At 42.5% G+C, this 14,623-nt stretch overlaps 1 protein-coding gene across 3 annotated transcripts; it reads left to right on the top strand.

The window, feature by feature from the left end:
* The first annotated feature begins 1,316 nt into the window (after positions 1–1,316).
* Positions 1,317–13,778, top strand: wdr47a (WD repeat domain 47a). 3 transcript variants are annotated; one of them, XM_019262056.2, is made up of 17 exons: positions 1,317–1,587; positions 3,070–3,239; positions 3,659–3,742; positions 3,829–3,913; positions 5,379–5,510; positions 5,621–5,797; positions 5,899–6,410; positions 6,535–6,652; positions 8,380–8,561; positions 9,388–9,633; positions 9,717–9,777; positions 10,430–10,587; positions 10,749–10,918; positions 11,075–11,245; positions 11,339–11,470; positions 11,613–11,831; positions 12,984–13,778. In XM_019262056.2, the coding sequence occupies exons 2-17, from the start codon at positions 3,082–3,084 to the stop codon at positions 13,124–13,126; spliced, it is 2,748 nt and encodes a 915-aa protein (XP_019117601.1). In that variant the 5' UTR covers positions 1,317–1,587; positions 3,070–3,081; the 3' UTR covers positions 13,127–13,778. The 3 variants fall into 3 exon arrangements, with proteins under 3 accessions (XP_019117601.1, XP_019117603.1, XP_019117602.1); XM_019262058.2 differs by having other exon boundaries at positions 10,752–10,918; XM_019262057.2 differs by having other exon boundaries at positions 1,317–1,571.
* The last annotated feature ends 845 nt before the right edge of the window (positions 13,779–14,623 follow it).

Consider the following 14,623-nt stretch of genomic DNA (forward strand, 5'->3'; position numbering starts at 1 on the left):
TACATAAAGATAGCATAACATGGCATAAAACATATAGAGTTAGCAGCCCTGATCTACGTCACCTGGACCTCGAGACAACCAAGAATAAGGAAGCCAGGGTCAGTGTGACGTGTAGGCTGTACAAACAGAGACTATAAAAATACATATATATATAAAAAAAGTCTAGTTACTCTGTAAAACCAGACATACTTTTGTCTTCATATCATCATCATATTAATCTCACTATGTACTGTGGTATAGCTGGATATTTTTGTCCAGACTAATGAGGCTTTACTGTAGCAGACACTGAATAATACTGACTTCAGGCCATTAAACAAAACAGGGAGAACATGAAGAGAAGCTGCACGTTCTTCACCATCTTTCTTTATACTGTAATCAAAGCTAGATGGATACATCTTGGCCCATATATCAGCCAATATTAGTTTATTGCACATCTATCAGTTTTGGTATGTTGGCTGATATTAACAAGAAGTTTATGAAAGAAAAGACAAAAATCTGTTTTTCAGCTGTAAAATGTCCACTCACATGTGTTGGTGACATATAAATACATTTAAGGGACCCCTACCAAACATGTTTGGATATCAGCTGATTTTTTATTAAAATATTAGTATCTGCTTAAAATATATCTATGTCCCAAACATATTTATTATTTGGGACATAGATCTAGAACAGATAATTACTCTCCGGCTTGCCATTTTTTCAAAAAGATGTTTTTGAAATTAACCACTAAGGAAAGGAAATATAATATAATATAATATTATAATATGAATTATGACTCATATCATTCCCATATATGAATATGCACATATAACATTTGTAGATATACATATTCCATGGATATACACAGAGTAAAATGCATTTTATTATGCATTAGGTGAGGTCAAGGGTTGAAAATGGGCAGCTGCCTCTTTTTGGCTGTGACAGGATGGAGGTTTGCACAGTCAATGCTAATGGAGTGACATAAAGAACACTCAACACATACATCTATATATATATATATATAATATATATATATATATATATATATATATATATATATATATATATATATATATAATATATATATATATATATAATATATATTATAATTATATATTATTATTATTATTATTCTTATTCTTATGAGTTCTTATACTTTATTTTTTTGGGGCTTTGTTTACATCATTTCTACCAGAATAGACCAAATGAAAATGAGTCTTTTGGCACATGAGATGAAATGGACCCGCCCTTTTTGTGCATGCACTGTTACATGCACATTTCTTATAATCTCTTCACGATATTTATTTATTTATTCCTGTCATGCTGTCTTTACGGTGTAAAGTTTGGGTGTCTGGAGGGGTGGATGGAGGCGGTGCTCCTGCAGGCAGCAGGCAGCCGGCAGGGCTGGGCAGCAGCAGCAGCAGCAGCAGAGACGCTGCGGAGCGGCACAGAAAGATCCGGCAAGGAGGGGACACAGACAAGGAGGAGGGGACAGAGAAGACCAGCACAGCTTTGACACAATACCGAGCAAGTACCGTCGTGACAGCGTCTGTCAACAGCACGGACACAACCGAGCGGAGCTGCATTTCTATGTGCTTGTAGAAACAGGTGAGCATTAATCGTGTTTGTTGTTGGGAGAGCTGTCAGTGCGCACCCCGCCCGCCCAGCTAACTAGCGGATGATGCCTCTCTCCCCTCGGCCTGGCTATGCTAGTCAGTGCCCCCCCTCCTCTCCTCTCTCCTTAAATCAGTCCTCTCTGTACGAGCTCTCACGGTAACTAGCTATTTGTTTGGTAATCCGCTGAATTGAGCAGCCACGCAGAGCTAACAAGTAGCCTAAGCCTCTTACTCTGTCAGACTTGTGGCACAGCTAACCATCTCTCATGCTAGCTTAGCAGGGACTGCAGTGCTTGTGTTGGGTTGTCTGGAAGCTGCTAATGTGTAAATATGAAGCCCACCCACCCAGACACACAGCCACACATGCACTGAGGGAGCTCACTTACTGTCCATGCAACAATACAGGAGGTTATTCTCTCCTCTGTGCACACATGTGGAGCAGTGTGCATCCTCTTTTTTTAAAGCTACATCCAGCATCCTGTGTGTTAAAATCAGATCTGTGTGTGACACTGCAGACACTGCCCTCGTCATCTGATAGAGGAAAAGCTTCCTCATACTGTAATAAAATAATCAGCTGTTTTAAAGGTGTTTATTTTTTCCTTGCCACAATCTCCAAGTGCTTGCTCATGGTGGGAACTGCTGAGTCTCTGTAAACAATATGATGAAGAGTACAGTCTAGATCTGCTCTGTATGGAAAGTGTCGTGAGATAACATCTGTCGTATATATGAATAGTGGTTAATTCAGATACTGAAGAGCATTAAAACAGCTCTTGAGACCGGATAGGTATATTTAACATTTAAATAAGGGTGTGTTGTCAATGAAGACAGACGTCAGGTTATACACCTTTTGATCTTCAGGAGTTAAACTTTACAGAGCAGGAGAAGTAACGTGAGATTCTCACCTTTGCATTTAGGCTTTACGTGTCGTAGGTGTTGGAGAAGTTGAAGTTTTCCTGCATGTTACATGAAATTTGATACGACTGCTGACTACGTTGTAAATTTGTCCACACATGTATATTCAGGTGCTTTGACCACAGTCCTCAAGGCATTGCTACTGGACAGTTTTACTTAAGCATCCTTTCTTCAAGCAATTCTTGCCACTCAGGCTTTAATCATTACCGTATTTACTGATATCGATATGTGTCGATGTGGCAAAATCAGGCATGAAGAATCCGAGTGACATTTAAATGATGCCCCAATTTTATTGTTAATAACAGCTTACTTGGACTTTTGTTTACTTTGGACAAAAGTGTTCTGGAGAATGAAAGTTAAGCTCTTATCATCACACTGTTATTATTGTTTAATTATTATTAATTATTGCACAGTGCAACTTGCCACCCACATTGTCTCATGCTGATCACAAGTCCGCTTCAGCTACCTCAGGGTTATTTTAGGCCTGTAGGATGAAATAAATAGACGCGTACATGTTGCAGTTGTATTAGTATTGTGCTTCTTGTGTCTTTGTCGTCGGCAGCCCGTCGTCACCATGACAACGGAAGAAACCATAAATGTGAAGGAGGTGGAGATCATCAAGGCGATCCTGGACTTTCTCCACTCCAGGAAGTTGCACATCAGCATGCTGGCACTGGAGAAGGAGAGCGGCGTCATCAACGGGCTCTACTCGGACGACATGCTCTTCCTCAGGTAGATGAACTCAGCAGCAGCAGCAGCAGCGGCAGTGACCACAGAGTCTGGATACAGTCGTCTCAGGTTGCAGCTCCAAAAAACTGCGTACTATGAGGCAGAGACAACAGGCAACTGTTTCCGTCTTGAGTTTACTGTTTCTAATCGTGTCCTTTACATCAGAGATAGTGTAACACTGCACCGCTGCTACAGACGTGAGTGCTCCCTTGAAAGTCAGCCAGCACTGTGTTGTCTGTAATTCTACTCAGCCTGAGTATTAAATACATTTTGGTATTTCACCTTCGAGTGTGTAGTGTCTGTTAAAGGGCTGGCTCGTCTTGTCACAGCAAGCTTTCATTGAGAGATTTGTGCGGCATTTTTAAAAATAATGATGTGACTCTGTGTGTTACCTGTGTATTAAAAAAATGTTTTTGTTTCAGGCAACTGGTGCTCGATGGCCAGTGGGATGAGGTCTTGCAGTTCATTCAGCCTCTGGAGTGCATGGATAAGTTTGACAGAAAAAGGTGCGTCGACAACTACACGCATCACCGGCGTCAACATGTCTTTTTGTGTCAGGATTTCTAATGTCAATTGTCTGTCATGCCCTCAGGTTTCGTTACATCATCCTCAAGCAGAAGTTTCTGGAAGCTCTGTGTGTGAATAACGCCATGTCTGCAGAAGATGAACCACAGCATGTAAATCACTAAACTTTCTAATAATCAGTATTTTTTTATTGTTCTCTGAGCCTCCAAAGTGACGCAGCCTTGAATTCTTAGCCTTCATGAATAGACTTTGTAACAGCTGCTTTGTCTTCACACTGACTGTCACTGGTTGTCATGGCAAGAAGGCTGAATCTCTCAAAGACGAGAAGAGAAGCAAACAGTGTTTGTTAAAAAGTGTAGTCTGAAACTGCAACTCTGCAAGTTAGGTGCCCAAACCTCACCATCTCTCTTGGTGCGTGTGTGTGTTCAACAACAGTGGCTACATTTGCATTGCACAAGGCTGTTGGCTGCACACTGCGGCCACAGACTTATCTGGATTAAGCTGTTTGGGCGCCTCTGCTACTACGTGATTGACTATTCTGAGAATAAGCCATTTTACCTGTGATGCCCCCCCCCCACAGATGAAATGGTTGAAAAAATAGTGCAGCCATCTGTTGCCGCCTTGGTTTTTGTCTGAACCGTAGATTGAACAGAGGGGAAAGAAAGGACACCACTATGGGAACAGAAAGAGTAACCAATGCTGTAATGTGTTTTTACTCATCACCAGAATGTATTCATGTTGGAGAGTGGCGAGTATGAATATGCACAGAAAGATGTAATCAGTTTAATTATGGGACTAAGCAAGCTGCTCCTCATGATCAGCGTTCGCTATCGTCGGTTGTCGCTCTGTTATGACTTGTGTCCAAAACAGCGTTACTGAATAACACATACATGTAAATATTGCCGTTAAAAGATGAGGATGTGGTACCCGACGTCATGGTACAGGACAGAATCTCTCACTTATGTTATTATAACTATAAATATAACTATATAATATAAATAATAATAATAATAATAATAATAATAATAATAATAATAATAATAAATGTCATGATGAAAAATTGACCTTGATGCTGGTGGCGACCTCATCATAAACAACTCTGAATCAGATCGAATTATTTGTAAAAGTCCTAATTGGTGATAAATAATCAAACAGATCACACATGCAGAGGTATTTATATTCAGTCTTCTCTATTCATGCTCTTAAATTAGGCTAGTTGTGGGCCCACTGTCACATGGCAGAGCTGAACTCAGCTTGTGACACTGTGCCGGAGCTATCGTGTCCTATTAACTGGATTAGGTCAGACATCTGTGGTCACAATATTGGTGTGTATGTGCACTGGCAATAATCTGCTGAGGGCAGTGTGTTAGTTGTTGTGATATGGCATCGATTGTGTGTTTGCAATGACTTTTCAGGATGGGGCAGGATAATATTTTAGGAATAAGAGAAAAGAGTTGCATGTTAGCCTAGAAGCTTCTTTTTTTTGTCTCTCGACTTTTAAAAGTTATCTGTGCATCAGGTTTGTTCCTAGATAAAGCTCTCTCAAAACATACCAAGCACTTCTTTCTCTTCTAATCAATGACAGTCTAAAATACATATATATATATATTTTTTTAGTTGGAGTTCACCATGCAGGAAGCAGTCAAGTGTCTCCATGCCCTGGAGGAGTTCTGTCCTTCGAAAGACGACTACAGCAAACTGTGTCTGCTCCTCACGCTGCCTCGCCTCACAAACCATGCCGAGTTCAAGGCAAGAAACATGAAGTGAAATTCTTTAGCAGTAAAGAATTAAGCATGCTTTTTTTTCCCCTTATGTGCTCAGCATGTATGTTGTTTTCTAATTTCACTTCTGGTGTTCAGGATTGGAACCCGAGCACGGCCAGGGTGCAGTGTTTTGAGGAGGCCTGCACCATGGTAGCGGAGTTCATCCCTGCAGACAGGAAGCTGAGTGAGGCTGGATTCAAGGCCAGCAGGGATCGACTCTTTCAGCTGCTCCTCAAGGGAGTCCTCTATGAGTGCTGTGTGGAGTTCTGCCAGGTTTGAAACACTAAATCTAAACATAAATATTGGTCTAAACAACCTTACACTTGGGTTGATGTAATGATCTGCGATTAAACTTGGATTTTTTTTGTGTGCAGAGCAAGGCAACAGGTGAAGAGATTACAGAGAGTGAGGTTCTCCTGGGTGTCGACATGCTGTGCGGTAACGGCTGTGATGACCTGGATCTCTCCCTGCTCTCGTGGATGCAGAACCTCTCCCACAGTGTCTTCTCCTGCGCCTTCGAACAGAAGCAACTCAACATCCACGTGGACCGTTTGGTTAAGCCCGCAAAGACCGGCTATGCTGACCTCCTCACCCCACTCATCAGCAAACTGTCTCCATACCCCTCCTCTCCACTGCGGCGCCCCCAGTCGGCTGATACCTACATGTCACGCTCCTTGAACCCGGCATTGGACGGGTTGTCTTATGGGCTGTCTGGCCAGGATAAGAGAGCGAGTGGTGGGGAGGTACCGCAGGGCAAAGGGGTCTCACCCATGTCCCACTCGTTTGCCAACTTCCACTATCCCGGAACAGGAGGGCAGAGTCTGAGCAGGAGTCTCATGATGGAGAGCTCTGACTGCCACAGCATCTTTGAGGAATCCCCTGAAACGTAAGGGTTTATGTTTGAAGTGTACCGATTTTTTTGTCTAGAGGTGAAAGCTCTGTGGATGATTTGGCACTTTTATGCAATACCTCGTCAGATGTCTTAGATAATCTGCGTTTTCTCCCTAAAGGTCGAGGACAGAGACGCCTGTGGATAAGATGATGAGTTCAGGTGGAGCTCAGAACCTGCGTCCTGCCTCAGCTCCAGGCGAGGATGCACCAACACCTGGCTCCACTGAGAGGAATGAGGTAAACAACATGCACCTTTTGCTTTTTAACTTGTTAAGCCTGTCCGTCTATTAGCGTTTTATTGTTTTCGTTCATTCATGGGTGTTGCCTACAGGGAAGTCTATATATAGGCTAGTTCTGATTAATTGTTTTCCGAGTGTCTGAGTCATCCTTCGCCTGCAAGTCTAAATTACAGCTAGTCTCTGTCAAGGCTGACATGGCTGCTGAGGCTGATATAGTGGCTTCATTGTTGCTCCTCCAAGTTTCTCTTCAGAGGCTTTGAGGTCTGCCTCCCCAGGCACATGTTGGAGAGTTGACGTAGGAACGCAGAAGGAGAGACCAGTGTTCTAAAAACACAACTGGAAGTCAGTTATTGTAGTTTGGCCCGCCCTGATTCATCAGAATTTGCATGACTCATGAAAATCTGAACACGCATACATGATTCACATATTTTTAGATTCAGTGTGACTTACACTCTCCGATGATATTATTATCGCCGATGTGTGCCACAACAAAAATCCATAAATCTCTTCCAAATGATTGAAATAAGAAGATCTTTATAACTCCAAAACTTGTCTGAGAGTCATCAGTTTTCTCAAGTATGAAAAGAATCCAGTGATATCCAGAAACAGGAATTGCTCATAGTGAATTCTGCACACTTTTTAATGGATAATTTGTCAAAATGTAAACAAATAGTGGCTCGAGTTGTAGCCCACTGTGTAACTCACTCTACAGCAACAAGGACAAGATGATGCAGGTGTTGGGTGTGTGCGGTTATCTTGATTTTGTCTGAGGGGCACCCCCCTTTTTCAGACTTTAAAATCCCTTGCAGTAGATAATCTAAATAGTGTTTGAGCAACTTGCTGTCAGAATGCAGATCCAGTTGTTTTAAGCATCCAACCAATGACAAACGAGTCCAGGTGGATTTGGTCCTGGGTCAGTAGGGACATGCAGCTCAAAAATCCAGGAGCTTAACCACAAAAATGAGTCATTGCTGCCGTCGTGTTGCCTGTAAACACAGTGTTAACACAGTATCAGTTTCTGTCTGTCTCATGCTTTCTATTCTGGGCCCCTTGTGCAGCTCAGTGCTCAAGTTAGTGCTTCGCTCTGCCTTCCCCATCACCCCGGAGACACATAAAGAGGCCAGAAACAGAAGCAGACTTTGGAGCCTCTGTGATCTCACTGTCACCCCCCTCTACCCTCTCGTTCTTGTTTTTCCTCTCTGCCCTCCATCCCTTTTCCAAAAGTGGCACAGTGCCAGTGTGTCTCTCCCCGCCTCCCCCTGCTGTAAAACATACAGAATATCTGTTTCCATCAGATTGTCAGGACAGGAAGCAGGAGACAGAGAGGGGAAGTGACCTGTCCTCAGCTCTCGGTCTCGCCGTCCTTCCTCTCGTCCTCATACCTGTACTGACAGAAGAACGGGGTGGAGCGGAGTTCATGTGATCACAATGCTGCCTTTGAGTAGTGTTAATAGAAGTTTGCAGTTGTCCTCTTCAGATGTTTAACATGCTTCATTGTGTGTTATGAGTGTGTAAATATTATGGTTTCTAATCCGTGTATCCTTATTTGTACATACCTACGTTCAGTTAACTGTTCTTACCCAGTGACTCATTGCCCAACAACAAATTAAATTCTTTAATGATAAACGACCAATAGGACTTGAGTTACCAATATGTATTATATTATCTATTACATATAACATCTTCCATGTGTTTTCTTTATTTATCATCGTGTGTAATCCTCAGCTTCGGGACTCAACGGAGAAGTATGAAGAATACTACCGGCAGCGTCTTCGTGTGCAGCAGCACCTGGAGCAGAAGCAGCAGCAGAGGCAAATGTACCAGCAGATGTTGCTGGAGGGAGGTGTCCAGCAGGAGCCTCCGCCCAGCGACATGCAGCACAGCCTCACAGAGAAGTTCCTCAACAGGTACAGTCATGGCAAGACATACCTTGTCAGACAGGTAGTGTACATACAGACACCTGTCACATCATACGGCAAACTTCATAAAAGCCAGACTGCCATAATGTCAGAGTAGTCCTGCTGCAGCTCGGTAATTACAGTACGGGCTTGTCTTATCTTCGTATAATAGAGGAGCAGCTGTCAGACAAGCAGAAGTAGACGTGTTAAGGCCCTGATAATTATGAGTCCCAGGTGGCTTTTCACAAGCATGACACACACCTCCCCCAAAAGCCGCCTCCAGTCCACACTGCACCATCTGTGGTGATCAGCCACATCACATCACATGGGACCATTGTGTGTTAGTTATGCACAATATTAAACCCAAACTTCACTGAAAAATGCGCCCATCTTAAATACATAACTGCAACTTTTGCACACTCCCAAACCATCGCAGCAGTGTGTTTAGCTTTCACTCTATGACAAAAGTGACCAAAAAAATTAGAGTTTTTGCTCTGTCAGCAGGACAAAGGCCCTTTGATTTCTCCCCAGAGACTTCCTCCAGTCCTTTTCCCCCTGCCTCTCCCTGTCTCTGTATCCTCTGCATTATTCACAAGGGTAGCTGGGCATAATGACATCATTACTTTGGTTTTCTTTTGTCCTCTGCCCTTTTGTAGTTTTAACTAGATTTAACTAGCCTGCCAACTCAGTCAGCGTATTGACGGCCTGAAGGCAAAAGTAAAATGTGAAGTACATTTTCCAAATAATAAGTTCAAGAAAAACTGATGAAAAGAGAGAGGAAGAAAAGAAAATATGTAGAAAATGAGTGTTTTTAAAATGTGTGTGTGCTCCTCAGGTCCATCCAGAAGCTGGAAGAGCTCAATGTGGGGATGGACAATTTAGGAGAGGAGGTGAAGTCTCTGGCTCAGCAGTGTAATGGCAATGGCAACCCGCCCGCCTCAGAGGACAATAACAACCCTCCGGCTGTGACTCCAGAGCATACCAGGACCCGAGGGGGAGGGGTGCTCAGCAGCACCCCACAACACACTGTGGGGGGCCGCACGGTCCCGCCTCCAGATGAGTCCCCTGTCGCCACCGAGAGGTACCGTATGATTTCTTTTGTTTTCATACTGGAGTTTGTCACAGTGTTTTGTGTGTTTAATGATTACTTTGTTTTCTCTCAAGGGAAGAGAAACACAAAGAAGATCAGCAAGACTCTCCAGGATCTTTGTCCCGAAGTAAAGAGGTACATGGTAGAGGACATGATAACACAGCAGAAATAAAGATATTCAGACAATCCTGCCAGTCCTGTTGGAAATAATTTATACCTCAACAAGCATACCATTGTCTCACTGTGCTGACTCTTTGTCCTTTGCATGAGCTGTTATTACTGTCACACTTTCTTCTCTGAACGGATTTTAAAATCAAGCACACTCGCTTTGGTTTTTCGTCAACAAGTGTAAAGCTCATTTGACTAAGCAGATTGTAACAGTTAAACACTGATGTCATGCTGCCATCATGACAGTATGGATGTTACAGGATAGAGATGGTAGACTAAATCAAAGTAGATTACAGTGCTAAGTGAGAGAAATTGCTGAAGTCAAAGGTCAATGGTGAGGTCAGGAAGGAAGAAAGTGTTCAGGAGCCTCTGATGTCTTATGCTGTATTATTTATTGACGCTTGATCAAGGAGAATTAGAGACACTCTCAAAGTGCCAGTTTGAGATAGACTGGCACCTACTGTTCTCAACCAAAGCCAAACAACTAATACTGCTGAGGACCTCAAGGCTCACACGTGACCTCATGTAACCTAAGGCTAGAAAATTCCATACCACTAATCACATATAATCTGTGTGTTTATGTGTTTTTGATGTATGTGTGTGTGTGTGTGTTTTTCAGGGTGAAAAAGAAAAAAGCCTGTTTGTGCCGGTTCATACTCTGGAAGATACTCAAGCTGTCAGAGCTGTTGCCTTTCACCCGTCTGGAGCTCTCTACGCCGTGGGATCCAACTCCAAAACACTACGCGTCTGTGCTTATCCTGAAACTTTAGACCCAAGGTAACAGGGACATCTATGATATATATACAAACTATTATTTCTCTTTCAGAAAAAGTACACAGTATACATATACTTTGTTTAAATGTTTATCAGTGGACACATCATCTCTTATACGGCTTCCTCTCCTTTTTTTTCCTCTTCTCCACTCTTTATTTTCTCAGTAGTTCGGGCCCAATCAAGCAGCCGGTCGTCCGTTTCAAGAGGAACAAACACCACAAAGGATCCATCTACTGTGTGGCCTGGAGTCACTGTGGGCAGCTGCTGGCTACTGGCTCCAACGATAAATATGTCAAAGTCCTACCTTTCAGTGCAGAGACATGCAACGCCACAGGTGAGCGCGTTTTGCACATGAAAGCATGATGACATGTCTTGATTGTATTAGCACATCTAAGGGATACTTACATGATGTGAAATTGGGGGTTTTTACATGTTGCTATTATTAGCATCTCACAAGCTTTCATATTCTTTGTGTCTTTTTGTGCTGTAGGTCCAGACCTGGAGTTCAGCATGCATGATGGCACCATCAGAGACTTAGCTTTCATGGAGGGTCCAGAAAGTGGAGGAGCCATCTTGATCAGTGCCGGAGCCGGTGACTGTAACATCTACACCACGGACTGTCAGAGAGGACAGGGTCTGCACGCCCTCAGTGGACACACAGGTGACTGTTTCATCCATCTGTTTCTCAAAACATGAAGAGTAGTGAGTCACAGTGACAAAGTGTGTAATGTGTTATTTCTGTGTTGCTGTCCAGGTCACATTCTGTCTCTGTATACATGGGGAGGCTGGATGATTGCTTCTGGCTCTCAAGACAAGACGGTGCGTTTCTGGGACCTGAGGGTGCCCAGCTGTGTCAGAGTAGTGGGAACTGCTTTCCATGGCTCAGGTATGCTGGACCAAATAACTGCTACTACCATAATGGGAGCTCATGTTCTCCACATGAATATAATGATTTTCACAGAATTTTACCGGTAATCGTGTACTGGTTTTTACAGCTATGACCCACCCTCTGTGTTTTTACTCTACAGGCAGTCCTGTTGCCTCAGTAGCAGTGGATCCTAGTGGCCGCCTCCTAGCAACGGGACAAGAAGACAGTGCGTGCATGCTGTATGACATAAGAGGAGGACGAATCGTCCAGGTGTACCGGCCGCACAGCAGCGATGTGCGGTCGGTTAGGTTCTCCCCTGGAGCACACTACCTGCTCACTGGCTCCTACGACACAAAGGTCATGGTCACCAACCTCCAAGGTACAGCACGTCTCATCTGACGTACCAATGATACAACAAACTGGCAAACCTGAGATACCTTTATGCTGCCGGTAGTGATCTCTGTTTCGCAGACATAGTCAATATCGTTGATTTTTACCATTAGCTTCTTCATGTGAGCTGTCTTGTTTTACTGTGACCATCGACAGAAAATGTTTTTAAATGAGTCATAATGTTTACATACATGTACTTTTGATGCACCACATGAAACTGGATGACCCCAGGCATGGTGCTTCTGCAGGGCTTTATAATGAAATGAATTTTATCTGAATAGTTCCTGCTTCATAAAACAGCTAAGTGAATATTTTTTGGCATTTGGACTGTTGGTCAGAAGAAACAAGGCATTTGAAGATGTTAATTTGAGCTCCAGGGAACTGTCACAGGAAGTTCTTGTCTGTTTCTTGTCTGTTCTAAACCTCTTGAAGTATTTTGACGTTTTTAGACTATATGTGGAAACATCTTTTGGCGTTAGGGGGGATTTATGCGACAAACTATTTTTGCTAACGGATGACTGCTCCCAGCCAAGTAATAGCTACATAAAGCCCTACACTTTTTATACAGATTAAACTAATAGGATATAATGTGTTCATTAGTGAGCTTTTAGAGGTGCTGGACAGAGCCTAACTATCTGTTTCCAGTGTTTATGCTAAGTTGAGCTGCCAGCTGTGGCTTTATTCCTGTACAAACATGAGAGCAATATCAATCTTTCCATCTAACTGTCTGCAAGAGCGTGAATAAGAGTATTCCCCAAAATGTTTCACTATTCCCTAAATGAGCAGGTAGCGACAGTGGATTCAAAGCTGGCGCTCACTCACTCCCAGTACATTCAGATCCCCACGGGTTCATCACGTCTTCTGAGTTTGACACTGAAGTATTTTGTTGCCATGACTGCAAATACCTGTTTTAAGTACATATTACTCTGTACCTTTTTGATAAAGAAAGGGAGAAGAAAGCGATGGAAAGCTCAAATCACAAATGTGATTGTCAAATATGTAGTACATGATCTTCATGTAAGCTCAGGGAGGATTAGAAAAAAAGTTTTTAATCCCATGTGAGACATGTTTTTCATCTTGTGGGGTGTTATAATTTTAAATCTGCCCATCTGAGCTGTGTTTCCTGTGTGTGTGTTTCCAGGTGACTTGACAAAGCAGCTGCCTCTGACCGTGGTGGGAGAGCACGGCGACAAGGTGATTCAGTGTCGATGGCACACGCAGGACCTGTCCTTCCTCTCATCTTCTGCTGACCGCACTGTCACACTCTGGACACACAATCCATAGCGCACACACACGCAAACAATTAGCCGCTATAATCTGAAAGACACATTCCCCTGAAACAACACTGCTCCTCCCTCACTATCAACAGCTCTCACGCCCTTTCGACACACTTGACACTAGACACACACACAAACAGGTGAATGAGCCTTTCACTCCTGTCTTGTAGAAAACCAAATGGATACAAACCTGTGGGTGGCACATCAAAAGCACAGATGTTGCATGTTCTCCTTTTTTCGTTGTATCTCTCATGTTTCGTTCATTGCACCGGTTGTTGACGTTCTGGGCGGGATCATTTAATTTTCTCACTTTTTCTCACTTCACCCCCCCTCATATGGCCTCATCCTAAACCCTTACACTCACACACCAGTCATTTGCTGCATGTCGTCATCACTGAGGAGTTGTTGAGGTTAGACAGGACAGAGTGCTTTGTTCATGACGGTGCCTTCCTTGAGTTCTGAGTTTTCCATAACAAAAATGTAGAAAAGAAAAAAAAAAGATAATATGGTCATTTTTCAAGATCAGATTTTATTAAGTTATTTTGAGAAGTCCTACATTCCTTCTTTTTTTGCATATCATTTTTTTTTTACAGCTAGTGTTACGCTGCTATTGTTTGGGGGAAAACAAAGAGTTGACTTTATGGTGTAAAATGTAAAAAGTTTCAGTGTGTCAGTAGTGAGCTTTTCCCATCAGGAGGCTGAATCTGTGGAAGTCATACTATCTGTTGATGAGTCAGCTGTTGCTACCCTGTGGGATGTACTGATGTGTAATGTTAATGTATCCACTGCATTACTACAACTCCAACTGTGTAAATTAGCTTGTGCGTTCGTTTTTAAATTTGAAAATCAGTGTTTTTGCGCTGAAGCTGTTACAGTGTCTTGCGATGGCTTGCTTGCAATGGAGGATCGTTATTATGTCAGCATCAAAGGGAAATACCAAGTGTAATTTGTGACGTACTTGCATTCGTTTAGGGTTTTTCAGTGTTCAAAAGCTTTGGTTTGTCTACTGCTGTAATCATATAACAACAGTAGGTGGCAGTCTTTGCCTGTAACAAAGGTCTAACCATATGCACAATGAGATCTGAATGAAGAACGGGTGTTTTCATATTTATTTAGAGTCAGTATTCGGGGCATATGCATTGTATTCCTTTTTTGTATTTTACATGCGCACTTTGTCTTTTAACATTGATTTACTTACAAAGATGCATATTTAAGTTTTTATGTTAATGTATAGAATATTATTTTAACATATAAGGCCAAACTAATACCTATATAGATGTATTTATTTCAGTTGTGTTCATGTATGTACAGTTATTTAGTATGTTTTTGAAATGCTAGTGGCTCCCGTATCAAGCCTTTCTAATTCTTGTTTTTAAAAGTGACTTAAATTAATTCAAGCTAACTCAAGTCTGACTGCTGGTACGTTCAATAAAGTGTCTTTTACACAAGCTGTGTCATTTGTGCTTTGTTTAAACGAACAGTTTACATCAAACAGGGCCGAGAA

This window comes from Larimichthys crocea, chromosome XII (genome assembly GCF_000972845.2).
Source record: "Larimichthys crocea isolate SSNF chromosome XII, L_crocea_2.0, whole genome shotgun sequence".
NCBI lineage: Eukaryota > Metazoa > Chordata > Actinopteri > Sciaenidae > Larimichthys > Larimichthys crocea.